Genomic DNA, 27518 nt, shown 5'->3' with positions numbered 1-27518 from the left:
TTTTTTTTTTTTTTTGTTAAATAAGGATTTATTCCCATAAAAATTCTTCTGGGACATTCGTCTGTAGTTTTCTTACGTCTGTGTCTGCCTTTGGTATTAGAGGCCTCACAAAGTGAGTCTGGGAGTAGTTTGAGAAGGACTGGTTTTAATTCTTCCTTGAGTATTTGGTGGATACCTGTGAAGCCATCTCTACTGGGCTTTCTTTTTTTGAAGGTTTGATTACCGATTCAGTCTCCTTGTGTGTTATTGGTTGGTTCAGGCGTTCTCTTTCTTCTAGATGCCCTTTTGGCAGGTTGTATATTTCTAAGAACTTCTAAGAACTTCTTCTAGGTTACCCAGTGTTTTGGAGTATAATTATTCCTATGCAGTCCTTTTTATTTCTGAGGCATGTGTTGTAATGCCTTGTCTTTTATTTATGATTTTACTTCTTTGAGTCTTGATCTCTTTTTTTCTTTGTCTAGCTAAGGGTTTTTCATTTTTTTCTCTCTTGAGACTCCTATAATGTGTATAATGGTTGGTTTGATAATGCCGCACCAATTCCATAAGCTTTCTTCACTCCTTTACATTTTTTTCCTTTCTTTTCCCTTGACTGGGTAACATCAGATCGCCAGTCTTCACAGTCAGTGATTCTTTCTTCTGCTTGAGTCTGCTGTTGAAGCTCTCTATTGCATTTATCACTTCATTCCTGGTGTTCTTCAGCTCCAGAATTTCTCTTTGGTTTTTATATCCGAATTCTCATGTTTAATTATTAAAATGCCATGAATTTACCAAAAGGAAACTGGTCACAGAAATGTGCCACTGGACAGTTGTTACCACCAAAGAATTTCATTATCCTGTAAAATTTTATCTCCGTATATACTTTCATGTTTACCAAATGGTATATTAGTGGTCATTAACTTGAACTAAAGTAACTTAGGGATTAGTATTCCCAAATTCTACTTCCGAGCTAACCACTGATTTCAGATGTAATTCTGGATAAGGGCAAGGAAAAATTTGAATTTGTATTTCTAGCTAGTTACACATCATACTGACCAAGTCAACGCAGTATAAAAGGAAGGCCGGTCACCATCTAATGAGCAAAACGAGATGTTAGAAACAGTGTCTACACTAGATAAGCAACAAGGATATATTGCACAGAGGAGGGAACTGTAGCCAACATCTTGGAATGACTTATAGTGGAGCATAATCGCAAAGACAGAGAATCACTATGCTGTACAGCCAAAGCCAGCACGACGTTGCAAAGCAGCTGTGCTTCGACAAAAAAAATATTCAATCAACTTTCTTTTTTTTTCTCAGGGCCCCACGTGAGGCACATGGAAGTTCTCAGAGTAGGGTTCGAGTCAGAGCTGCAGCTGCCTGCCTACACCACAGCCACAGCCACGCGGGCTCTGAGCCCCATCTGTGACCTGCGCTGAAGCTCACAGCAACGCCAGATCTCCAACCCACTGAGTGAGGCCAGGGATTTCACTCACGTCCTCGTGGAGCCTAGGCAGGTTTGTTGCTGCTGAGCCATGATGGGAGCTCCTCAGTAAACATTTTTATTCTTTATTTTGCTTTATTTAGGCCTACACCCGCAGCATATGCAGGTTCCCAGGCTAGGGGTCCGGTCGGAGCTATAGCTGCTGGTGTATGAATAAACATTTTTAAAAATGAAAAAATAGTTGCTAAATTTCTCATGAACATGATTTTATAGTCACACCAAGGGGTGCACTTAACACTGAGGTAATGGATGACATTTAAAAAAATTTTTTTTCTCATTTATTTTTATTGAAGTATAGTTGACTTTTATTTGGTTGTTTTTTTTCTTCTTCCGGCCACACCTGCGGCATATGGAACTTCCCAGGGCAGGGGTTGGATCAGAGATGCAGCTGCAGCAATGCCACAGCTACGGCAACACCAGATCTGAGCTGGATCTGTGACCTACATACACTGCAGTTTGCGGCAACATTGGGTTTTTTTGGTTCTCATTCAATAATTTTCTATTTCTTTGTTGAACTTCTTGTTTTCTGTATTGTCTCACTGCTTTCATTGAGTTGTTTATCTGTGTTCCCTTGGAGCTTGCTGAACTTCCTGAAATTCTTTGCTGGGTAATTTGTAGATCTCCGTTTCTTTGGGATTAGTTATTGGAGCTTTATTAGTTTCTGTAAGTGGCATCACATTTGCCTGAATGTTCATGATCTGTATAGGCTTGTGTTGATGTCTTTGCATTTGAAAGAAGAAACACCTGTTCTTGTCTTTACAGACTGTTTTTGGGAGATAAAGATCTTTTTCTGCTGGGGCCCTGGACTGTTGGGTCTGCTTCCAGGATCCCAGTGGAGTCGGGTTGTAGCTGGATCCACAGCCGGGTCCACAGTTCATAGGCCTGTTACCACGGCTGCAGCTGTGCTTCCTACTGGATCCCCAGTAGGACATACTGCTTCTTGGACCACAGTTGAGCAGGGCTGGAGCTAGGCCATGGGGCTGCTTCCTGCCCCACTGATGAGTCTGTAGACAGCAGGAGTGTTTCCAGGGCTGAGGCTGGGTGTGGCTCCTGCCCAGTTCCTGAGCATCCTCCTGCTGGGTCCCTGGGCTGGCAGGACCGTCGCTGAGCCCCAGTAGAGCAGAGCTGGAGCTGGGTCCCAGGCTGGTTCGGGACCTCTCGTTGGGACTGAGGTCTGTGGGTCTGTTAGGAGGGGTGTGGATGGACATGGCTGCTCCTGGGTCCTTTGACCTCAGCCTGCGGTCAGGACTGCGTTTGGTAAGCCTGCCTGGGTGGCGAGGCCTGCCCTCTCACAGTGGCGATTCTTGACCTTGGCCTTCACTGGGGGTTTTCAGTTCCCCGCCCGGGCCCTGGAGCTCCCACAAAGGCACTTTTGTCTGTGGATGGCTGTCAGATTGCTGTCTGTGTGGGAGGGTGTGAGCCAGGGACCCCAGGGACCTCGTGTTCCACAGTCTTGTTGATGTCACGCTGCCCGTGCTCTCAACACAACATTCAGAGTGGACCTGGGTTATGACAGGTCCTCTGACCAGCCTTCTTTTGACAGCCTTCTTCTGTCTTCACGGCGCTTTCTTCCTTCCTTCCTCCCTCCCTTCCATCCTTCCTTCCTCCCTTCCTCTTTTTCTGTACTCTCTCTTGCTTACTCGGTTTTGGCCACATTGGCTTCTTGGCTGTTCTTTGACCACATCAGGCATATTCCTGCCTCAGGGCTTCTGCCTGTGGGTTCCATCAGCCTGAACTGTTTTGCTCAGGCATCTGCATGGCTCTTCTCTCTTCTTTTTTCTTTTTTGCTTTTTAGGGCTGCATCTGCAGCATGTGGAAGTTCGCAGGCTAGGGGTCGAATTGGAGCTACAGCTGCCGGCCTACGCCATAGCCACAGCCACAGCAATACCAGATCTGAGCCAGGTCTGCGACCTACACCACAGCTCATGGTAACACCAGATCTTTAACCCACCGAGCAAGGCTAGGGGTGGAACCTGCAACCTCATGGTTCCTAGTTGGATTCGTTTCCACTGTGCCACGGTGGGAACTCCTGCATGGCTGTTCTCTCACTTTCCTCACGTTTGTACTTTGGGTACTTCCTTAGTCAGACGGCCCCACCCATAATTTCAGCCTCCCAACCTGCACATTGCCTACCCACGTTCCTTGCTTTATTCTTCTCCGTAACATCTGCCGTGTTCCCTGTATTTGCTTGTTTGTCTTGTTCATTGTCATCTGTCACTCCCGTTAGAATGGAAGAAGCTTTAGGGTGAGGATGTTTGTTTTTTCTGGCTGTGGTTTCTCCAGTGCCTGATGCACTGCTTGATTCATGGGAGGTCCTCCGTGGGTGCTGAGTGCTTGCTGGGGAGTCTGCTGAGCCAGCTGGTTGTCCCTGCGGCACCTGGATTGATGGTGGAATCACCAAAACCAGCAGTCCTCAATTCCAGGCGTCACGTATGGGTTACGCTATTGAGACGGTCTCCTCAGATGATAACACGGTTTGGTCATTTTAGGAAAGAAATCGCTGACTTTGAACAACAGAAAGCAAAAGAATTGGCTCGAATAGAGGAGTTGAAAAAGGAGGAAATGAGGAAGTTACAAAAGGAACGCAAAGTTTTTGAGAAGTATTCTACAGTTGCAAGAACTTTTCCGGATAAAAAGGAACGTGAAGAGATACAAGTATGTCTGTTCTTCTTTAATTATACTCGCTTAAGTGTGTAAAGGTGACAATCTTGTAAGAATCTTAGAATTATTTGATGTACCAAAGAGAAATTGGGCTTCAGTTTATTAATCATCCACTGACTCAGCAAATAATCTGAGATGTTAGAACATCTTTTGTAGTCTGACTTTTTTTTTGTATTTTTAGGGCTGCACCTGTGGCATACGGACGTTCCCAGGCTAGGGATTGAGTCGGAGCTACAGCTGCTGGCCTGCACCACAGCCACATCAACACCAGATCTGAGCCGTGTCTGTGGCCTACACTGTAGCTCACGGTAGTGCCAGATCCTTAAGCCACTGAGGAAGGCCAGCGATTGAACCTGCGTCCTCAGTGGATACCAGTGGGGTTTGTTACTGCTGAGCCACAACGGAAACTCCTTTTTTACATCTTAAATAAAGAGCAACCTTCTCCTTACTTTACCATTGAAGAGAATTGCACTGGAGTTCCCGTTTTGGCTCAGCCGTAACGAAACTGACTAGTTTCCGTGAGGATGCATGTTTAATCCCTGGTCTTGCTCAGTGGGTTAAGGATCCAGCACTGCTGTGAGCTGTGGTGTAGGTCGCAGACAGGCCTCAGATCTGGCGTGGCTGTGGCTGTGGCTGTGGCGTAGGCTGGTAGCTGCAGTTCCGATGGGACCCTCAGCCTTGGAACTTCCATATGCTGCAGGTGCGGCCCTAAAAAGCAAAAAAAGGAACAGTTGCACATATGGATGTGCCATGATGTACTTAACCAAGCATCTGTGCTCTTTGTGTTTGTGAGAAGCGCGGTGTCAGTAACCCTGTGCACACACCATTCCTCACGGTGGTTCTTCTACCTGGTCAGCAGCCCTGGCTGCTGAGCACCTTCTGTGCAGCAGGCATGTACTGGGAATGGATTAGTGGAGAGAAGGAATTCACTTGCCTGGATGTAGCGTCACACTCAGGCATAGCTGTAGGATCAAGTCCTGCAAGTGAAATTTCTAGGTTAAAAGGTGTGGACACTCGTAGACATTGCCAGAATCTCATGCCAGTCTGCAGTCCACTAGCAGCTATGAGTGTTGTTTGCTGCTTGTCTGAAAGGTAAACGATTAAAATTCATGTTAAATTCAATTAAAATTCTTTTAAATAGCCTCTAATACAGATTAGTATTGTCATCTCTAATAATTAAAATTCGAGGAGTTCCCTGGTGGCTCATCAGGTTAAGAATCTGGTATTGTCACTGCTGTCACTTGGGTTCACTCCCTGGCTGGGGGACTTCGTCATGCTGTGTGTATGGCTAAAAAAAAAGAAGACAAATTTGGCCTGTTTTGTGTGTGGGTATGTGTGAATACTTCAAATACTTTATTAGTCAAAACCAAATATAGCTGTCAGAAAACTTCACTGAGTTTACAAACATGGCCTATTCTAAAATATCTGCACAATGGGCTTGTCATTTCATTTTTCTTGGTTCTGAGTCTTTAGGAGTCAAGCAGTACTTAACTTGATCGGTGGTCATGAAAATCTTAGGACAGTGAAAACAGGAAACCTAATGAGAATGATTCTTCACACCCTTTCATAGCTTTCAGGGCCTGGTTTTCTTCCACTGTGTTTCAAACCAGCGCACAGGCTTTTTTTTGGTAGCTCGACTTTACTATATGCGAACAACACGTAAATTGTACATTCTTGTAACCTGGTGCCTGTCTCTCAGGTCCTGTATTCCTGAGAAAATTTTTTTTTTTTTTTAATTTTTAGGGCCGCACCTGTGGCATACGGAGTTTCCAAGGCTAGGAGTCGAATCGGAGCTGCAGCTGCTGGCCTGTATCACAGCCACAGCAATACTGGATCCAAGCCATGTCCTCAACCTACACCACAGCTCATTGCAACGCCAGATCCTTAACCCACTGAGTGGGGCCAGGGATCGACCCCACATCCTCGTGGATACTAGTCGGGTTTGTTTCTGCTGTGCCACTACGGGAACGCCCGTGGCTACTTAAATTTAAGTTAGTTGAAATTAAATAGAACTAAAAATTGAGTTTCTCAGTTCCGTGAGTCATGGTAGCTGTGCCCTTGGACAGGTAGGCCTAGGACACACCCGCCCCTGCAGAAAGCTCTGGACCCTGTCGGACGAGAGGCCTCACCTGGAGATGAGGGATTGTGGAGGAATAAGACGTTTCTCTCCTCCTGGGATTTCCATTCGTCGCCTTTAACAGCCTCGCATTGCTCTCGTTAATTACCGCATTTCCTGGCGGATGAGAGGTGGTCCCACCTTGACCAGTGAGAGCCCTTTTCAAGTGCGTCCACTCCTCGTCCTTCGGCGTTTAGCCCTGCCATTGCCTTGGAATTGTCAGAGGTGTTGCTGCTTTGTACCAGCGGATGCCTTCACAGACTACCTGGCGGTCGGCTTCTTTCCTCAAAGCCACCCCCGATCTGAGAGCAGCCGCCCCCGGCCCCTGCCTTCCTCTTGCGTTCGCCTCCGCCTGAGGCCTGGCCGGGCTGGCGGCCCTGCCCCACCCTTGGTGCTGGTGGTGGCGGTGGCAGGGCGGGGAAGGTCCGTGCCTGCGTCTGAGGTCGAGCTCATGTTGACCTGTGTCCTCCTCGTGTCACTTTAGTCCAGTTTTCACACGATGAGGCTTCTTGTCCTCTTACCCATGCATGTTGGGTTAGATCTCTGCTGGGCTGCAGGCCTGGGGTCGGCTTCCTCCCACTGCAGGTGCCTGCGAGGCTCTGTGGGCGTCTCGGGCGTCACTGTCCTGTCCCTGGATTCGGCCTTTCCTTGCGACGCTGCCCCTTCCCTCAGGCCAGCAATCTGGCCACGTCGCTCAAAGCCATCAGACGGTGGGTCGGCGCTGAGCCTCTCCTCCTGGCCCTTCTCTCCCCGCAGCTCTTCCTGTCCGACCTGGCCGTTCATCCCAGCCTCTGAGCTTGCGCTCCGTTCCGCCTTCCCCGGCCCTCCCGGCCCCTACTGCCTTCCCTGGGGGAGCGGCGGGGGCGGGGGGGGGGGGGGCCTGCCTCCCAGGACACCACAGGCGCCCCCGCCCGCATTTGTGTATTTTCTCTGACAGCAGCCTTTCTTTTGCTGCTTATCGGTCACAGTGAAAACCTGCTTATTAATGAGCTTATTTTGACGATGTTTCCCGCAGCTTTACGAGCGGACAGCCTCCCCCCACCCCCAGTCCCTGCAAACTCTGGCGGTTTTGGGAAACCCCGGTTCCGAGCCCTCTGTGACCAGCCACACTCCCACGGTCGCTCCGTCCCTCCGACCCTGGTCACCTGTGCTCCCGTGAGGACGTTCCGGTCGCCCTCTTAGGCCTTAAACCCCGGAGTCAGTCCCTGTAAGCCCCTGCTTTGAGGGTAGTCTCCGCGCCCTTTTCTCAAGCCATCATCGTACTTTGTTTGGCAAGGCTGCCACCCTGACGATGCCCGCCAACCTCGCGTCCGTGTCCCTGCCCGTGATCCTGCTGAGGGCGAAGTGGCGCAGGGCGCAGGCTCGTTGGACAGGGAGCGCGGAGCCCAAGCGGGCCTGGGCCGCTTCCGCCCCGAGCCTCACTCCCCGCAGGGCTGAGAAGGGCGCCCCCTGGGGCCGCCCGCCGCCCAGGCTCTGCCCAGCGTGGGTCCTCTCTGGGAGGCCTGCCCTCGTGTCCACGCTGCTGCTGCTTCCAGTCCCTCTCGGCCCGCCAGCTAGCCCCTCTTTGTTTCTTTGTTGGTTGGCAGCAGACGCCTCGGGAGTGTTGAGCTCCCGTCCACCCGCGCCCTGAAGCGCCCCTGCCAAGGCCGCCTGCGCCTGGGGTCCCCCCCCCCCCCCCCGCCCTTCTCCCTGTCGTGCTTTTCCCGCAGGGAGGCGGGTCCGTCCGGCCTCGAGCTCCTCTGGCATCGTGGCTCAGGTGAGGCTCCAGGTGCCGAAGGCTCCCGGCCGAGAGCCTGTGTGCCCGGCACCTCCCGACGCCGTCTGCTGACTCCCCGCCCCTGTCCCCAGACCGGAAACCCCGAGTCCTCTGTTCCCTCTGTCCTGCTGCCCGGCTGCCCACACTCGAGTTTCCACGCCCGAGGCGACGGGCCACCAGGTTCTCCCTCCTCCCACGGCTTTGATCCACACATCGGCCGCGGAGCCTTCCCGAAGGAAGTCGGGTCTGTCCTCAGCTGACAGCCCTTCTGCGACTCCGCCTTCTTCTTGCAGTGAGAGCCCTGTCCCCTCGGCGGCCTCGTCCTGTGTCCTTTGGCCCTTATCTGTTGTCGCCAGCCCTCCCTGGCCTGCTGGCCTCTTGCTCCCGTGCGGCTGAGCCGGGCACCTTCCTTCCCGGTGCGTTTGCTGCTGCTCCTGGCAGAGCTCTGTCTCTAGACAGCCGTGTCGCGTGTCCCCCGCCCGGTCAGGTCTGCATGCAGGGGACCACAGCAGCCTCTGCCCACGCCCTCTGCCCCTGCTCTGCTTCTCTTCTCCGGCCCGTCACCTCCTTACAGAATCCCGTTGTCATCTGTGTTTTGTCGTCTGTGTTCCAGGACCTTAGCAGTACATGACAGATAGCAGATACTTTGTTTTTTATTCTTTGTCTCCTTTGGCTGCACCTGCAGCACGTGGAGGTTCCTGAGCTGCACCTGTCACCTGCGCCATGATGCTGTACCCTTAGCCCACTGTGCCCCAGCGGGAACTCCTGTACTCCGCGGCTTTATGAGTCAGAGGTGGAGGTTCAGGGAGGTAACGGCCTTGTTTCAAGTGCTTTCACGGCACAGAAGTGGGATCCGAGCTTTGACCTCCCCCAGCTCCAGAGTCTGTCGGGGACGGTACGACTCCAGGAAGGGTCCTGTGAGCACCGCTTCTCCCTCTGTGGCTTGCGCGACTTTGTTGACTGTGCCGAGGCCTCCCCGCTGCCTTCAGGCTCGGGTCCGAGTGGTTTCTTGGTGGCACAGAAGGCCAGCTCTGTGTGTCCTTTGCTCAGCTCTCAGTCGCCCCATCTCTGGACCCAGGTGGGGGCCGGTGATTCTGTTTGTACAGTTGCACATAGCTTCCAGATGTTTCCAGGAGCATCTTCACGTCCATCATTCAGTCCGTCTGAAACAACTGTTCCTGGACCCGGTTCTCCTCCGGGATTCCAGATGGACCCCGTCGCAGGGGCCGGTTCTCACTTGAGTCTTGAATTCCTGTTTCCTCTGCTCTTCCTTGGAGTAGGCGTGGATTCCTCTTAGTGTTTTTTTCACTAGGTAACTCCATTTATCTCCTTCTCTTTCAAATAATACCTCACGGCAGTGTCACTGCTCCAACCCCAGGTAGTGTCTGCCCCTCTCCTGCTGCTCGAGTTAACGTCGTTGACCTGTGAGGTGAGCCGCGAGCCTGGGTCCCACTCCTTTTCCTGAGAAGCCCCGGGTTCCTGGGGTGTGACTGGCTCAGCCTTCCCTGCCTTGCCGTCTGTGCTGGGCTAGTGACTCTGTTTCATTGATGTGTCCTGCTTCTTCTGTTGCTTTGTTTTAATTGTAGTAATGCTTTTTTTTTTTTTTTTTTTTTTTTTTGAGAGGCTTTGAAGCAGCAGATAGCAGATTTACAGGAAGATTTGAAAAGAAAGGAAGCAAAATGGTGCCAAACACAAGGCCGCCTCCGAAGCCAGATAGAAATGCTGGTCAGAGAGAACACAGACCTCCGGGAGGAGGTGAAAGTGATGGAGAGATTCCGCCTGGATGCCTGGAAGAGGGCCGAAGCCGCTGAGAGCAGCACCAGGCTGGGTCACTCCGTGAGCGCCCCGAAAAAGGATGAGCCCGTGGTAGGTTTGGTCATGCTGGGAGACGCCGGCTACTCGGGGGGTCAGGTTTACAGAGACAGAAGGGAAGGGTGGCCTTCAGCTGGGGGCGCGAGGAGAAGGGGGAGTTACTGCTCGGAGAGGAGGGCTTCCGTCTGCAGGATGGAAAGTTCTGGAGGTGGGTGGTGCTGGGGCCCTGGCAGTGTCCTTCCAGCAGGGAACCGTAGCTGTTAAAGCGGCTCCAGTGGTAATTTCATGTTAGGTCTCTCTTATCACAGTTAAACTCTTTGTCCATGTTGCTGTGCAGGTGGTTTTCGAATTCGTTTTTATGCTTCTTACAAGGAATTAAGCACAACAGGCAGATACTCTCAGTTAAAAGAGGGCAAGTTTAGGCAGAGGTTTTGTTTGTTTGTTTTGCGTATGATCCTTTTCAGTCAAGCATTTGTTTTTTCACTCATCCACATGCCCTCCTGTGAGGCCCTGGGATCGTCACTCCAGGGGTGGGAGAAGGACCAGCGAGGCCGCGGGTGGTGCCTGCCTGGTGATGGGGGGGCGGGGGGCACGGAAGCGGCCCCCTTGGGGCGGGGGTGCTGCCGCTTTGTGCAGGATGTCAGGCCAGGCCCTGCTGAGAGAGGGGCCCCCGAGTGACGGCTGGAGAGGGCGCGGTGGGCCAGCGTGAGGTGGGGACGAGCAGCCGGGCCAGGGACCCCCGAGGCCTCAGGTGGAGTCGAGGGGAGCGGAGCGGGGCGGATCGGAGGTGGGGTGGGGGGCGCAGCTTGCGGCTGCCGTCGTCAGGTCTCGAGGCACGGCCTCTGCCCTGAGGAGCCTCTCGCGGAGCGTGGCTCACACCGCAGGAACCCTGGCAGCGGAAGGGGACGCACGGTCCTCAGAGCCGCGGGAGAGCGAGGTTTGCTCAGCCCCGGGGCGGGCTCAGCGGCGTCCCCTGCGGAGGCTGAGCACCGGGGCCCTGGTCTCGGCCACTGCTGCGCCGGGCAGGGGCTGGTGTTGCCCGCGAAGCAGCCGGGCTGCGCCCTCGCGAGCCGGCAGTGTTGGCGCCGGCGGGGACAGGGGCACGGAGTGGAGGAGGGGCAGAGGCGGGCAGCCCTGAAAGGGCTGGGCTGCCCCTCGGACACGGGGGGTTCTGCCGCGTAGTTAAATCTCCCTCTCGAGGAGGGGCGGCCGCCTCCCTCTCTGCCGTAGCCCCAAGACGGACGGGGCGCAGTGGGGACGCCCCTTGGGGACCGCTGTGCCGTTCAGACCCGAGACGGGGCGCTCGGGCCGGCGGGGCGGGAGGGGCGGGGGGCAGGGGCCGAGGTTTGCTGAGGAGGGGCCGTGGGTGCGACGCCGCCAGGGCTCAGGGACGGCTTCCAGGGAGAGGCGGCTGTTCGCCCCGTTGAGCTTCTGGTTCTCACGCGCTGCCGCGGAGGAGGCCAGGTTGCCCGGAGCTGTGGGTACTAGGAGCGTAGCCGGGAGAAGGGGCGCGCTGGGCCTGCGGACAGGAGGTGGCCTTGTGCACGTGCCAGGGAAGGTCAGGCGGGAGCTCGCGCTTGGTCCCGGGGGCTGGGGGCGGGTGGGGCGGGGGTGAGGCGAGTGAAGCGCCTGAAGAGTGGCCCGGGGGCCGCGTCCTGTGCGCCACGGAGGAACGCGCGAGGCCGCTGGTGCCAGAGGTGCCGCGGAGGAAGCTGAGGACCGAAGGCGCCGGTGGGAGCCTGGCAGCGGCGGGAGACGGGCCCAGACAAGCAGCAGGGCCCGGCGGAGGCGTTGGCGGTAAATGTAGGGCAGGGGGGTCGCAGCTCTTGTTCTGAGATGGGGAGATGAACACGGGTGTGTTGCTCGGATGGACTCCGTAGGGAGGCACGTACGGTGCAGCAGGAGGTGGGGAGCTGGTGCAGCCGCAGGAGGGGCCGGCATCCAGTGCGGGGCGAGTCCTGCTGCCTGTACTCGGTGCGCTGCACTCGGTGTGGAGCGCTCCTGCCTGCTGAGAGGCGGTCTGGGGGTGGCCTGTTGGTGGGAAGGTGCTTCTGATGTTGCTCCTGCTCAGGGAACGGGGCGCCGGCTGGCAGCTGAGTGAAGGCGGCGGGAGCTGGGGGCGGTTTGAGGAGGGGGAGCCGGCGAGATGCGCTAGGCCCCCTGGGCCGCGGGGGGCCCTGGAGGTCAGAGAGCGCGGCTTTCAAGTGGGGATTGCTCCTGTTACTTCTCTCCTTCTGCTCTGGGGGCGGAGCAGGGGCAGTTGTATTTTGGAAACGGCGTGCCCATCCGGGTGGGCACCACAGAGTGCCAGGACGCGGGCAGGACTGCCGTGAACCAGTTCAGTTGCGCAGGAAGGGCCTAGGTTTGGGGGGACGCGGAAAAGATGGATCAGTGAATTGTAGGACCTGTGGCTGGAAGCGTCCTTGGCGGTGGGGCCTTAGAGGGGCGAGCTGGAGGGACGGGTGGCGGTGGTCGGCAGCCGGGGCCCCCGTTAAACACTGTGCTGGAGCCCCCCCACGAGAGAAGCGGGAGAACAGCGTGACCAACACCGGAACACGCTGCAGCTCCGGCCATTGTTGGGTTTGCCGTGTGTGTACATGTGTTTTGCTGAACCATTTGAAGGTAATCGCAGAAATCGTGGCTTCTTGCCCCTAGTATTTTGGCATTTTCTTAAACGGCACTGGCTTTTTGTGTGATTTTTAATTTTTGTAGAGCTCCCCACTTTCTGGATTTAAATGCTTTGCGAGGGAGGTGTTTGCCGTTCTCAACAGTTGCACCTGTTGATAACGGCTAGTTCTAGGGTTTGCCCAGTGAGGTGGAAGGGACTGGGTCACGGGTGTCCCGGCAGGTGGCGTCCAGGACAGGAGTCCCTGGGCGGGGTGGTGGGAGGAGAGAAAGGTGAGGGGAGCGAGGGCGCCTCCGCCCTCTGTACCCGGGCTGGGGCTGGGGCGGGGGCGGCGCGTCTGTGCGCCCCGGTGGGACAGTGGTGAGCAGTCTTCTGCGGGAGCGTGTGGCTCCAGGCCCAGAGCGGTGTCCCCGGGAAGGTGATGGAGGGCCTTGGCTGCTGTGCCTGAGTTCCTCCCCACTTCTGGCCGCCCTGGTAACTCTCCTAGAAAGCGGTTTGTTTTACACTGTGTGGTGTGCCAGGGGTGGCATGTGTGCGTGTGCAGTTCGCGCCTAGAAGACAGGCTGTGTGTGTGTGCACGTGCAGTTCACTCCTGGAAGACAGCCTCTGTTTGTTGACTCGGCCCCTAGTGACAGGTGAAAACAGCTTAAATGAACACACTTAAAGATTCCCACCGCGAGCTGAGGTTTGTTCACTGCATTCTCTGTGTCCATATGTAAACCAGCACTAATTTTATATTCACATTTTCCTCACACTGTAGAATTCATCAGTTCGACCTCAGAAGAGTCAGATTTCTTTGGGAACCCAGGTAGAAAAACACAGAAAGAATTATCTGCCAACACCAGGTAAGATAGTTGCATGATCTTTTTATAAAATATTTCAGGAATTTCAAGAAGGAAGCTTTACAGCCACCTTGAGCACACACGGTATTCATCACTGAACCGGGTGCATCCTGCTGCCGCTGAGCTCGCACGCGGCCAGCAGCCCCGTCTGATGGTTCCTTCTTTCCCGCGTCCTGTCCCGAGAGCAGCGTGGTGCTTCCTGCTCCATCCGTGCACTTGACCTCGTCCTTGCCCCGCGCCCTCTCGCCCTCATTCCCAGCTGTGAGCTCTTGCTGTGCAGCTCCATGTGTATTTGCCACAGGGAAGTTTTCCTGTTGATGCCATTCCAATGGCCCCAGATGGTCGCAGAATAAGCCCAGTCACGAGTCTCCAGCACACTTGGCAGGAGGAGAATGTGGGTTGCATCATGTTGGTGCCACCTTGGGTTTGCCCTTCGCAGAACTCTTGTGCCGGTTGCTTTCTTCACCCTCAGCAGAGTGTCCGCATTCTGCTTGCCGAGACTTGATCTGCTCAGATTTTAAAATCTTGACCACTGAGTGTGAAATGAATTTATTTTTTATTGTTAAATTTTTTTGCTTTTTGGGGCCACACCTGCAGCATATGGAAGTTCCCAGGATAGGGGTTGAATTGGAGTTGCAGCCGCTGGCCTACACCACAGCCACAGCAACTCGGGAGCTGAGCCATGTCTGTGACCTGCACCACAGCTCTGAGCAATGCCAGATCCTTAACCCACTGAGCAAGGCCAGGGATCGAACCTGTGGCTACTAGTCGGGTTCGTTAGCACTGAGCCACAGTGGGAACTCCTCTCTTTTTTATTTTGACTTCTTTTATTATTGTTGATTACAGAGCTCTGTCGCTTTCTGCTGTAAAGTGACCCAGTCTTATGTGTGTATACATTCTTTTTCTCACGTCATTCTCCGTCATGTTCCATCACAAGCGAGTGTATATAGTTCCCTGCGCTACACAGCAGGAGCTCATCGCTCATCCAGTCCAAACGCAGTAGTTCACCAACCCCAGACTCCCAGTCTGTCCCCCGCCCCGCCCCCCCGGCCACCGCAAGTCTGTTCTTCATGTCCATGAGTTTGTTTCTGTTCTGTAGGTGGGTTCATTTGTGCCATGTGTGAGATTCCAGATAAAAAGTGATACCTTATGGTGTTTGTCTTTCTCTTCCTGACTGATTGCACTTAGTATGAGAGTCTTTAATTCCATCCATGTGGCTGCAAATGGCATTATTTTGTTCTTTTTTATGGCTGAGTAGTAGTCTGTTGTGTATATATATGTACCACATCGTCTTAAACCAGTCATCTCTTGATGGACATTTAGGTTGTTTCCATGTCTTGGCTATTGTGAATACTGCTGCAGTGAACACAGAGGTGCATGAATCTTTTTTTTCTTTTTTTTTTCTTTTTAGGGCTGCCTCTGAAGCATATGGAGGTTCCCAGGCTGGGGGTTAAGTTGGAGCTACAGCTGCTGGCCTACACCACAGCCACAGCAACTTGGGATCCAAGCCGCGTCTGCAAGCTGTACCACAGCTCACGGCAATGCTGGATCCTTAACCCACTGCGTGAGGCCAGGGATTGAACCTGCAACCTCATGGTTCCTAGTCAGATTCGTTTCCGCTGCGCCATGATGGGAACTCCCCAAGACTTCTTAAATAATGGGTAAAGGACAGCAATTCACAAAAGAAGAGTGAAGTAAGGAAATGTTTGACCATAAAATTGGGTAAATTCTAAGCTTTCACTTAAGGCGTAAAACTAACTCTGGCAGTTGTATTCTAACAGGCGATCCGTCTCGAAGATCCAAGTCTGTGCCTGGTGATTTGGGCAGTCGGGAGAAGGGACAGGTACATCTCTCTATGTTGTCATTTGGTCACACAGATTACGCAGGCTTGAAGCTGACCAGTTAACTGGCTTCATTTTCTAAACCATTTATAAGGGAGGCTCTCGACGTAACACTGTAACCATTTTCTGTGTGACACCAGCAGACTCCGGCTTTTGACCCAAGTGTAAGTTGCAGTTGCTTCACATGTTTGTTACATGCCCTGTAGGACAGACCAAGAGTCTCTTGTCCTTGCAGACGGCCTCACCCTGGGAGCCCCCTGAGCCAGTGAGCTTTCCAGATCCTGAAAGCATGGAAGCGGATGAAAAAGAGAAAAAAGAAGAAATTCAGGGAGAGATCAGCCATCCTGATGGAAAGGTGAAACTTTTATTTTTAAGCAGTGATAATGCTATAAAAATAAAACGTGGGTTAAAATAGAGGTTAGAGTGGATTCTCAAATAATGGCTCTTCAAGGCTGTTGATAGGGCTGAACGTAACCGTGGCTTGAACCTTTGGACTCGCCTGCAAAGGCTCCGTGTGGTTTAGGTGCCATTTCTAGTTTAGAGAAGCAGCAGAGGAAGGAATGCGTCCGGAGGATTCTCGAATAGCAGACTCCGGCTTTTGACCCAAGTGTAAGTTGCAGTTGCTTCACATGTTTGTTACATGCCCTGTAGGACAGACCAAGAGTCTCTTGTCCTTGCAGACGGCCTCACCCTGGGAGCCCCCTGGGACAGGACAGGACAGGACCAACCGTCAGAAGGAGGTTGTTAGGCTTCTCCTGTACTGACTGCTTTAGGGCAACCAACTCTTGATGATGATGGTTTTCTTTTTTAGAAGAATTCCAGCTAGTGAACAGAAAAGGAATGATAAAATTCACAATCGAATGAAGTAGAGGTTCCAGGCAGCCGTCATCCGTGGCCACGGAGACCTTAGGTGAAAGGCTGACGGATCGAATGATGCGACCAGTCAGTGCTGAGGTCAGGGGGCGGCTTCGTACTCGCCGCATTTCTGGATGTGCCGCTGCACGGGGCCCACAGCTCATCCAGAGAGTGATTCAGCTCTGAGAGCCAGCTACGGGGCTTTTTAAGGAAAAACGGGGCTATGAGAACATGTTAAGTGACCCCCTAACGGGAAAGCAATCAGCCCAATCCAGACTGTGGGAAATTTCACATGGTCAGTGACTCTGTCCCTTCACCAATTCGAATTAAAAAGGGTGAAAGGAGAGGACTTAAAATTGAGATTAGGGGAGTTCCCTTTGTGGCACAGCAGAAACAAATCTGAGGAGTTCCCGTCGTGGCTCAGTGGTTGATGAATCCAACTAGGGACCATGAGGTTGCGGGTTCGATCCCTGGCCTCGCTCAGTGGGTTAAGGATCCGGCGTTGCCGTGAGCTGTGGTGTAGGTTGCAGACACGGCTCAGATCCCACGTTGCTGTGGCTCTGGCGTAGGCTGCCAGCTACAGCTCCAATTCGACCCCTGGCCTGGGAACCTCCATATGCCACGGATGCGGCCTTAAAAAAGGCAAAAAAAACCTCAAAAACAAATCTGACTAGTATCCATGAGGATGTGGATTCGATTCCTGGCCTTGCTCAGTGGGTTAAGTATCCATTGTTGCTGTGAGCTGTGGTGTAGGTCGCAGACTCGGTTCGGATCTGGTGTTGCTGTGGCTGTGGCGTAGGCTGGCAACGGTGGCTCCAATTCGACCCCTTGCCTAGGAACCTCCATATGCCGCAGGTGCAGCCCTAAAAAGAAAAAAAAAAAAAATTGAGATTAGAGACACTTATCACCCAGCTGTTGTTTTTGGCCTTTGTTTTGATCCTGATTCAGGTAAACTGAATTTATCGAAAACGATATGGATGGTTCTGATTGATGAAGGAATTGCAGTTAGGATGATAATGGTTTTGTTAAAAATCCTTCCATTATGTATAGCAGTTGAAGAACTTACAGGTTAAGTGATGGCTGCAGTTGGCTTTAAAAAAAAACCACCACGGGGGGAGTTCTCATTGTGGCGCAGCTGAAACAACCCCAACGAGTATCTGTAAGGACACGGATTCAATCCCTGGCCTCACTGAGTGAGTTAAGGATCCGGCGTGGCTGTGGCTGGCAGCTGTAGGTCCGATTTGACCCCTAGCCTGAGAATTTCCATGTGCCACGGGTGAGGCCCTAAAAAACACACACACACACACACAAAACCCCAAAAGACAAAACGCGAAATACCACCACCAGAGTTTTTGTTTTGGGGGAATAGGTGACATAAGAATGGTGATGTGTTGATACGTGAAGTTGATTATTATGAGTTTATTAATGTTTCTCCCTTTGGAAATGTTTTACCTTTTATCTTGGAAAATTTTTTCCTTTTTTTTGGTCTGTTTAGGAGGTTCCCAGGCTAGAGGTCGAATCAGAGCTGCAGCGTCCGGCCTACACCACAGCCACAGCCACGCGGGGTCTGAGCTGAGTCCATGACCTGCACCACCGCGCACGGCAACGTCGGGTCCTCAACCACTGAGCGAGGCCAGGGGGCGAACCCGCGCCCTCGTGGGTGCCAGGCAGATTCGTTCCTGCTGAGCCGCGCGGGACCCCCCATCATGGAGACATTTCCAAGCGGGTAAAGGGGTAGGGCTGTTTCTGTCGCGAGGCCTCGGGAGGACGTTCTCCTGGTGACAGCCTGGCTCTCACCTTCCGTAGACGGAGGTGGTTTATACAGACGGGCGCCGTCTTATCTCGTTTCCCAACGGGACTCGAAAGGACGTGAGCGCGGACGGGAAGACGGTCACGGTCACCTTCTTCAACGGTGACGTCAAGCAGGTCACGCCCGACGGGAGAGTGGTAGGTGGCCGCCCCCGCGCCCCGCGCCGCCCCGGCCCGCAGCGCCCGCGGGGAGCCGCGCTGACGCCGTGTCCCCGCAGGTTTACTACTACGCGGCCGCGCAGACCACGCACACCACCTACCCGCAAGGGCTGGAGGTCCTGCACTTCTCCTCCGGCCAGACAGGTGAGCGCCCGCTCCGCCCTCTCGTGGTCCAGCCCCTCCCTCACACCCAGCACTGACGAACCCCTCTCGACACAGAAAGACATTTCCCGGATGGAAGGAAAGAGATCACGTTTCCCGACCAGACTGTGAAGACCTTATTCGCTGACGGGCAAGAAGAAAGCATTTTCCCAGACGGCACCATTGTCAGAGCACAGCGGTAGGAAACCTGTTGGGGTTGGGGTTGGGGTTAGGGCTTCAGTTTGCAGCTTCCAGTACCAAGTGAGGGTGAAAAATACCAAAACCTTTGCATAAGGCACTCGGAATGTTCAGTGGGTTCAGAATGTGCGAGCAGGTGAGATGTGTTTTCAGCGTCCTGGAGTTCAGGACTCGTTTGAGATAAAGAGAGTCTGTTATCTAGTCAGTCTTTAGCCTCAAGACCAAGGGAGCCTGTAGCGCAGTTCGCATGAAGAGGGTGTGTGGGGGACCTGAGCGCAGTGACCGAGACACCACGCGGGAAGCGGCCCTGCCACTGCGGCACAGGAAGCGCACGGCGGCCGCAAGCAGGTTTAACTGAGATGCTCTGTTCCGATTTTCTGGCTCTCGCGTCCCAGCCGAAGTGCTTGGGACCCAGTTCTTAGAGACCGTTGATTCAGAGAGTCAACAATCTCTAAGTTTTTCTCTTTTTCTTTTTTTGCTTTTTTTAGGGCCACACTCGCGGCATATGGAGGTTCCCAGACTAGGGGTCTCTTTATTATTAAATTTCTTGAAGTGAGAGACTTTTTCAGTCCATAGTAAAGAGCATCTTCTAAGCACCATTTTAATGAAAACCCTGGTTTATGTCTGTCAACCCCGAGTCCTGTTTTCAGCTCTGAGCCCACCTCTTGTGGAGTGTGTCAGTCTCATACCCAGTAACTTGAATTCTGTGGTAGAAACTTGGCCCCAAAACAAAGTAAAAACACTACCGTTTGAAGTATTTATTTATTTAAATCAATAGTACTATTTATTTAATGTAGGATCTTCTTATGGTCATGACTGTGTTTTTCCCTTAACACGGTCTGAAACTTTACCTGCTGATCCACTAAACCTGTATGTCGTATACTGAGTCCTGTCAGGGGCCTTTCAAAAGATTCTGACTTGTGACTGACGTTTTCTGTAACAAAAAGAGAACGTGACAAGTTCCCTGTACTCATCGCTCCATCTTTGAGGATAACTCATGGCTGGTCTTTTTTTTTTTTTGTCTTTTTTAGGGCCGCACCACCTGGAAGTTCCCAGGCTTAGGGGTCGAATCGGAGCTGCCGGCCTACACCACAGCCTCAGCAGTGTGGGAGCTGAGCCGCGTCTGCGACCTTCGCCACAGCTCCCAGCAATGCCAGGGATTGAACCCACATCCTCTTGGATACTGATTGGGTTCATTACCACTAAGCCACGATGAGAACTCCCAGAATTGTTCTTAATTGATGTGTGACATATATATAACTTCAGTTTCAGGTGTCCAGCAAAGATACGGGATTTGTGGAATTGCAAAGTCATCACCTCACAGAGCTTAATGGCCACAACCTTGGCATATAGAAGTTCCTAGGCCAGTGACTGAATCCGAGCCACAGATGCAGCAACATCGGATCCTTAACCCACTGTTCTGGGCTGAGGACCAAATCTGCACCTCTGCACCGACCTGAGCTATCACAGTTGGATTCTTTTTTTTCCTGTCTTTTTAGGGCCACAGCGACAGCATATGGCGGTTTCCAGGCTAGGGGTCTAATCAGCTACAGCTGCAAGTTTACACCACAGCCACAGCCACGCCATGTCCAAGCTGCATCTGCGACCTACACCAGCTCACGGCAACGCCAGATCCTTAACCCACTGAGCAAGGCCAGGGACTGAATCCACAGGCTAGTCGGATTCGTTTCTGCTGCGCCAGGATGGAAACTCCTGCAGTTGGCTTTTACCTACTGTGGGGGACTCCTACATGTTTTTTTTTTGTGACACAAACTTTTAAGATTTAGTCTCTTAGTTTTCAAATATGCAACACACTCAGGATTATTTTGGCACTTTTCACTTACAGTGTGGTTCTCACACTTAACTGTCCATCAGAATTACCTGGCGGGATTGCGCAAGTGCAGGTTGCTGGGCCCCACCCAAAGAAGCTGCATCTGCGACACACCGAGGGTGCCAGGCTAGGGGTAGAATCAGCTGGAGCCACAGCCACACAAGGTCCAAGCCACATCTGCAACCCCACCACAGCTCACGGCAACGCCGGATCCTTAACCCACTGATCAAGGCCGGGGATCGAACCTGCATCCTCATGGGTACAGGTCTGGTTTGTTACCACTGAGCCACAACGGGAACTCTGCTTTGCATTTCTCCAGAGCTCCCAGGTGAGGCTGACCCCCCAGGATCACACTTGACAAGGCAGTGGCTCTTTAACAGTCGTATGTGGCACAAGGCCACTGTGTCCATATGTAATTTAAGAAATACTCAAAAAGCAGCCTGTGTTTTTAATGGCACATGATACCTCTATTTGGGATTCAGTTTCAATACCCCCACACCCATCAAGCAGTCAGTGTGGCGTCAGCTCTTTCCGCGTTCTGCTTGCTGGGTCTGTTCCTTCAGGACGGGTCTTCACTCTGAACACGTGCCTTCCCAGGAGCACAGCTCCTCTCCAGCCTGAGGAGGAGCAAGCATTCGGGTGGCCTTAACTTAGTGAAAGAAGGAAGGTCCAAATTGAAAGACATTGTAATACAGTTCCCTTTTTTAAAAAAGTTTTTTAAGAGGCACAACACATGCAAAGTTAAAGACATCTAAGACTGTTGTGATGAAAACATTTATTTAAAAAACTCTGGAGGGCACACAGAAGTGCTGTTCTCATCCCTGGAACTCTGCCTGCTGCAGAAACACTGGGAAGAATGTGCACAGAAGGTGTAGTGCGGGGACAGGAGAGAAGGAAGAACTGCTCGAGCTTTCCTGGTGTGTTTCCTATTGTTAAAGAAAGTAAATTCTATTTTAAATTTACAGAGATGGAAACAAAGTCATAGAGTTTAGTAATGGCCAGAGAGAACTACATACCAGCCAGTTCAAGAGACGGGAATATCCAGACGGCACTGTGAAAACTGTATATACAAACGGTCATCAGGAAACAAAATACACATCTGGTCGCGTACGAGTTAAAGACAAGGACGGCAACGTTCTAATAGACACAAGATTGTCATGATCCCCCTGTGACACATCATGAAAATAACACTAACTTGATTTTCTGGTTAAACGTGCGTTTCTTACGGATTCTGTGCTTTAACTGACATACTCTGTGTGCGTGTGTTTAACTGGAAAAGAGTGTTTGGGTTATCAAATAAAACTTGATGCTTCTTTTTATGTTGTTTCCCTTTGGCTGCCTTGTCCTCTTTGGTTATAACCTGTAGAGACGTGCATTAAAGGGGCTGCTTTCACTGCCTGGACGGAAGGTCAGGAAAACCTCCAAGTACAGCATCCAAGAGATGTTCTCACTGCCATTCACCATGTCAAGGTCTTGCTCGGGAGATTTACCAAAGGAGGAAGCTCATTTCTCCAGTCAACATCCTACTGCTGCAGCATTTCATTTACCACAGTGGTTACAGACGAGAAGTGAAAACAACAAATACAAGTCAGGCAAACAAGAATACAGGAAGAAGAGTTCACTGTTCCAGAGCAGATCAGTCTCGTAAGGGAAACAGCTACCTCGAGAGGCTGGGGGTGGAGCTGTCAGCCTGGGGCCCTGAGATGGTGGGAGGTGAGAAGCAACCAGGTGCCCTGCCGTTGTAACCTGTACGACTGGGCTGACAGGAGCAGGTTGACCTTGAAGGAGGAGCAAGTCATCTCAAGTCAGTTTACATGTTTGGTCTGTCACTTGGTGTATTGGTATAATTTGACACCAGTGTTGGCAATAACTCAGTTTTTTTTAACTATCACTAAAATATCAACAGGTTGATGATGAAATCAAAGAGGAAATTGAAAAATGTAGTGTGATTTTGACAAATGACAGAACACCAACCATATAAAATCTATGGGATGCAGCCAAAGCAGTTCTTGGAGGGAAGTTCATAGCAATACAGGCCTTCCTCAAAAAACAAGATAAATATCAAACAACCTAACCCTAAAAAAGAATTAGAGAAAGAGCTGAAGTCAGCAGAAGGAAATAATAAATATCAGGAAATAAAACAGAGACTTAAAAAACAACGGAAAAAGTCAGTAAAACTAAGAGCAGGTTCTTTGAAAGGTTAACAACAAACCTCTTGCCAGACTCACCAAGGAGAAGAGAGAGAAACCAGTAGGAAATTAAAAAGGAGAGGTATTCTGGGAGTTCCTGTTGTGGCACAGTGGTTAATGAATCCGACTAGGAACCATGAGATTGTGGGTTCGATCCCTGGCCTTTCTCAGTGGGTTAAGGATCCGGCGTTGCTGTGAGCTGTGGTGTATGTTGCAGACACGGCTTGGATCCCACGTTGCTGTGGGACTGGCATAGGCTGGTGGCTACAGTTCCGATTAGACCCCAAGCCTGGGAACCTCCATATGCCACAGGAGCAGCCCTAGAAAAGGCGAAAAGACCAAAAAAAAAAAAAAAAAAAAAAAGGATATCTGATTCTGCAGAAACAAAAAACCTTGAGACTACTAAGAACAATTCTATACCAACTCATTTGACGACATTTTCTAGAAATGTACAGCTCACTAAAAGTGAATCAGCTCACCAAAAGTGAATCAAGAAGAAATAAACAGACCAATTACTAGAAGGCAAATAAAATCTCTAATTAAAACAACTCTCTGAAGGAATTCCCTGATAGCTCAGCATCTTAGGGAACCAGTGTCACTGCTGTGGCTCAGGTTGCAGCTGTGGCGTGGGTTTGATCCCTGGCCCAGGAACTTTTAACAAGATACTAGCAAGCTGAATCCAACACCACATAAAAAAGATGCCACACCAGCTACCAAGTGGGATTCATCCCAGGGTCACAAGGATAGTTCACACACAGGTCAATCGATGCGATACACACACGACACGATCATCTCGATGGATGCAGATAAAGCACCTAACAAGATTCAACATCTGTTCCTGATAAGGCCTCTTACTGCAAGGTTCCCATTGCGGCTCAGCCGGTTAAAAACCTGATGTGCTGTCTGTGAAGACGCAGGTTTGATCCCTGCCTTTGATCAGCAAGTTAAGGATCTTGTGTTGCCGTGAGCTGTGGCACAGCTTTCAGATGCCCTCGGATCCAGCATTGCTGTGGCTCGGCACAGGCCAGCAGCTGCAGCTCTAATTTGACCCCTAGCCTAGAAACTTCCATATGCTGCAGGTATGGCTTCAGGTGGGGAAAAAAAAAAGGCACAAGACAAGGATGCCCACTCTCAACACCTCTATTCAACATAGTACTGGAAGTCCCAGCCACAGCAACTGGACAAGAAAAAGAAAACATATCCAAACTGGAAGGGAAGAGGTACAACTGTCATTAGGTGCAGATGACATGATACTATATATAGGAAACCACAAAGAGTCCTCATGAAAACTAGTAGAACTGATAAATGAATTCAGCCAAGAAGGAGGATACAAGATTCACATACAGAAGTCAGTTGTACTTCTTTATTTTACACACACACACACACACACACGGGCCTTTTAGGGCTTGTGGGTGTGGGTTCCCAGGATAGGGGTTGAATCGGAGCTGTAGCTGCTAGTCTACACCATACCCACAGCAGTGCAGGATCTGAGCCATGTCTGTGACCTACACCACAGCTCATGGCAATGTCTGATCCTTAACCCACTGAGAGAGGCCAGGGATCGAACCCATGTCCTCATGGATACCATTTAGATTCATTTCTGCTGAGCCATGATGGGAACTCCCAGTTGCACTTCTTTATGTTAAACAATGAAATACTAAAAAAGGAATGAAAAAAATCCCTTCCAAAATTACATCCAGGGGAGTCCCGTTGTAGTGCAGCAGAAACAAATCTGACTAGTATCCATGAGGATGTGGGTTCGATCCCTGGCCTTACCCAGTGGGTTGGGGATCTGGCGTTGCCGTGAGCTGTGGTGTAGGTAACAGATGAGGTTTGGATCCTGTGTTGCTGTGGCTGTGGCATGGCATAGGCCAGCAGCTATAGCTCCGATTTGACCCCTATGCTAGGAACTTCCATGTGCCTTGGGTGTGGCCCTAAAAAGCAATAAATAAATAAATTAAATTGCATCCAAAAAAATTAGATGTTTAGGAACAAACCTGACCAAAGAGGTGAAGGTGAAAGACTGAGAACTGTTAAAACACTGGTTAAATAGATTTTAAGATGGTACAAAGAAATGGAACTATATCCCATGGTCCTGGATTAGAAGAATTATTATTGTTCAGAAGGCAATACTACCCAAAGCAATCTACAGATTTTAGGCAATCCCTATCAAATTACCCATGACATTTTTCACAGAACTAAAATAATTCTACAATTTATACGGAACCACAAGCAAAGCAATCCTGAGAGGAAAGAAACAAGGCAGGAGGCTTAACCCTCCCAATTTCGGACAGGACTGCAGAGCTGCAGTCATCGCACTACTGTACCTGGAACGGACGGTCCACAGGGACCTGCTGTACCGCCGGGGAAACTCTATCCAGTGCTCCGTGATCTTCTAGAAAGGAAAGGAATCTAAGTGCATGGACGTGTGTGTATGCATAACTCATTCACTCTGTTGTACAGCAGATTCTCACACCACATGTTATACCTCAATAAAACTTTAAAAGATGGAAAAAGAGACAACCTACGGACTGGGAGAAAATATGTGCAAGTAATGTAACTGGCGAGGGCTTAATTTCCAAGATATCAACAGCTCATACGACTCAATAATACCAAAAAATCAAATAACCCAATCAAAAGATGGGCAGAAGACCTAAACACACATTCCTCTAAAGCAGACAGACAGACAGACGACCAGTGGACACATGAGAAGATGCTCAAGGGAGTTCTCATCGGGGCTCAGCAGACGTGACTCTGAATAGGATCCACGAGGCGTGGGTTCAACCCCTCGCCTCGCTCAGTGGGTTAAGGATCTGGCGCAGCGAGCTGCGGTGTAGGTCACAGAAGCGGCTGGTGTCCCGTGTTGCTGTGGCTGTGGTGTTGGCTGGCAGCTGCACCTCTGAGTAGACCCCTGGCCTGGGAACGTCCATGTGCCACAGGTTCGGCCCAAAAGAGCAAAAAAGAAAAGATGGTCACCAGCAATTATTGGAGAAATAAAATCAAAACTACAGTGAGGTGCCACCTTATCCCAGTCAGAACAGACCTCATTAGAGTCTACAGTGCTGCCGACGGTGGGGAGAACCTCCTATCACTACTGGTGGGAATCTAGTTGGTGCAGGCACGTGCAGACGGTCTGGAATGGAAGTTCCTGAAAAGCCTAAAGAGAGTTACCACAGATGCTCTGGGAGCTCCTCTCCTGGGTATGCATCTGGACACAGCGATACATGCACCCCTCTGTCCACAGCAGCGCTATTTCTAAGAGCCAAGACATGGCAGTGATGACAATGGTGATCAGCAGAGGAAGGGATAAGGATGACATGATATGTACACACAATGGAATACTACTCAGCCGTCAAAAGGCAACAATGCCATGTGTGGCCACAGGATGGACCTAGAGATGATGACACTACAAAGTCAGAAAGAGAGAGACAAGGGGGCACAGTCTTTAAGGCATTAGCCTGCTGCGGCCCCCTTTGCCTGGGGGTAATGAAGCAATAAAGGTAAAAAGACAGACCAACGGAACAGAGCAGAGAAACCGAAATAAATCCGAGACACCTTTGGTCAGTTAATCTTTGACAAAGGAGGCAAGAATAGAAAATGGGAAAAAGACAGTCTCTTCAGCAGGTGGTGCTGGGAAAACTGGACAGCTGCATGTCAACCAGTGAAACTAGAACATGCACTCACACCATGCACAGAAATAAACTCAAAATGGCTTAGACTTGGAGTTCCCGTTGTGACTCAGTGGTTAATGAATCCGACTAGGAACCATGAGGTTGCAGGTTCGATCCCTGCCCTTCCTCAGTGGGTTAAGGATCCGGCGTTGCCGTGAGCTGTGGTGCAGGTCACACACGGGCTCGGATCCCACGTTGCTGTGGCTCTGGCGTAGGCTGGCAGCTACAGCTCCGATTCGACCCCTAGCTTGGGAACCTCCATATGCTGCAGGTGCGGCCCAAGAAATGGCAAAAAAATAAAATAAAGACTTAGGCTTAAACATAAGACAAAGACACCATAAAAGCCTAGAAGAGAACATAAGCAAAACATTCTCTAATATCACCATCCAAATGTTTGCTTAGGTCAGTCTCCCAAGACAACAGAAATACAAACAAAACAAGCCAATGGGACCTACTCAAACTTACAGGCTTTTGCACAGCAAAGGAAACCATAAACAATGTGAAAAGACAACCTACAGAATGGGGGGGAAGTAGCTGTAACCGATGCAACTGACAAGAGCCTAATCTCCAAAATTTACAAACAACTGATGCAACTCAACCGCAAAAAACCAAACAGTTCCATCCGAAAATGGGCAGAAGACCTAAACAGACATTTCTTGAAAGAAAAACATGGATGGCCAACAGGCACATGGGAAAAAAAGGCTCAACACCACTAATTAGAGAAATGCAAATCCAAACTACAAGGAGGCACCACCTCACACCAGTCAGAATGGCCATCATTAGTAAGTCTACAAATAAATGCTGGAAGGGTGTGCAGAAAAGGGAGCCCTCCTGCACTGTCGGTGGGAATGTAAGTTGGTACAATCACTATGGAGAACACTACGGAGGTTCCTCAGAAAACTAAATAGAGAACTACCATATGACCCAGCATCCCACTCCTGGGCATATATCCAGACAGAACTTTCGTTGAAAAAGATACATGCACCCGTATGGTCACAGCAGCACTGTTCACAATAGCCAAGACATGGAAACAACCTAAATGTCCATCCACAGATGAATGGATTAAGAAGATATGATACAGAGAGTACCTGTCGTGACTCAGCAGTAATGACTCCCACTATTATCCATGAGGATGTGAGTTTGATCCCCGGCCTTGCTGAGTGGGTTAAGGATCTGGCGTTGCTGAGAGCTGTGGTGTAGGTCACAGATGCGGCTTGGCTCCTGAGTTCCTGTGGCTGTGGTGTAGACCGGTAGCTGCATCTCTGATTTGATCCGTAGCCTGGGAACCTTCCATATGCCTCAGATGTAGCCCTAAAAAGCAGAAAATACAAAAGCAGTACATATACACAATGGCATACTACTCAGCCATAAAAAGAACAAAATAATGCCATTTGCAGCAACATGGATGGAACTAGAGGCTCTTATACTAAGTAAGTCAGAAAGAGAAAGACAAATATCACTTGTGTCTGGAATCTAATATATGGCAAAAATGAACTTATCTATAGAAAAGAAACAAACTCATGGAATTGGA

At 50.9% G+C, this 27518-nt stretch overlaps 1 protein-coding gene across 13 annotated transcripts in view; it reads left to right on the top strand.

Moving 5' to 3' along the window:
* The window catches only part of CENPJ (centromere protein J), a 60116-nt gene extending 38670 nt beyond the window's left edge, over positions 1-21446 (top strand). For 9 of the 13 annotated variants that reach the window (XM_084981199.1, XM_084981197.1, XM_084981198.1 and 6 more), the window contains 9 exons: positions 3970-4135; positions 9637-9879; positions 13212-13296; positions 15075-15136; positions 15370-15489; positions 17796-17936; positions 18017-18101; positions 18177-18297; positions 21093-21446. In XM_084981199.1, coding sequence (XP_084837325.1) covers positions 3970-4135; positions 9637-9879; positions 13212-13296; positions 15075-15136; positions 15370-15489; positions 17796-17936; positions 18017-18101; positions 18177-18297; positions 21093-21288 — 1219 coding nt within the window. In that variant the 3' untranslated portion in view covers positions 21289-21446. Of the gene's footprint in view, positions 1-3969; positions 4136-9634; positions 9880-13211; positions 13297-15074; positions 15137-15369; positions 15490-17795; positions 17937-18016; positions 18102-18176; positions 18298-19562 lie in introns of those variants that run through there. The other 4 variants (XM_021065414.2, XM_021065417.2, XM_084981196.1 and 1 more) reach the window with 2 other exon arrangements.
* Positions 21447-27518: the final 6072 nt, after the last annotated feature.

The sequence above is a fragment of the Sus scrofa genome, chromosome 11 (assembly GCF_054392235.1).
Source record: "Sus scrofa isolate SSC_HxYL_T2T_F1_AM1 chromosome 11, Sscrofa_HxYL_maternal_Yorkshire_Landrace_v2.0, whole genome shotgun sequence".
In the NCBI taxonomy this organism is placed as follows: domain Eukaryota; kingdom Metazoa; phylum Chordata; class Mammalia; order Artiodactyla; family Suidae; genus Sus; species Sus scrofa.
This window is presented reverse-complemented; position numbering and strand designations above follow the sequence as displayed.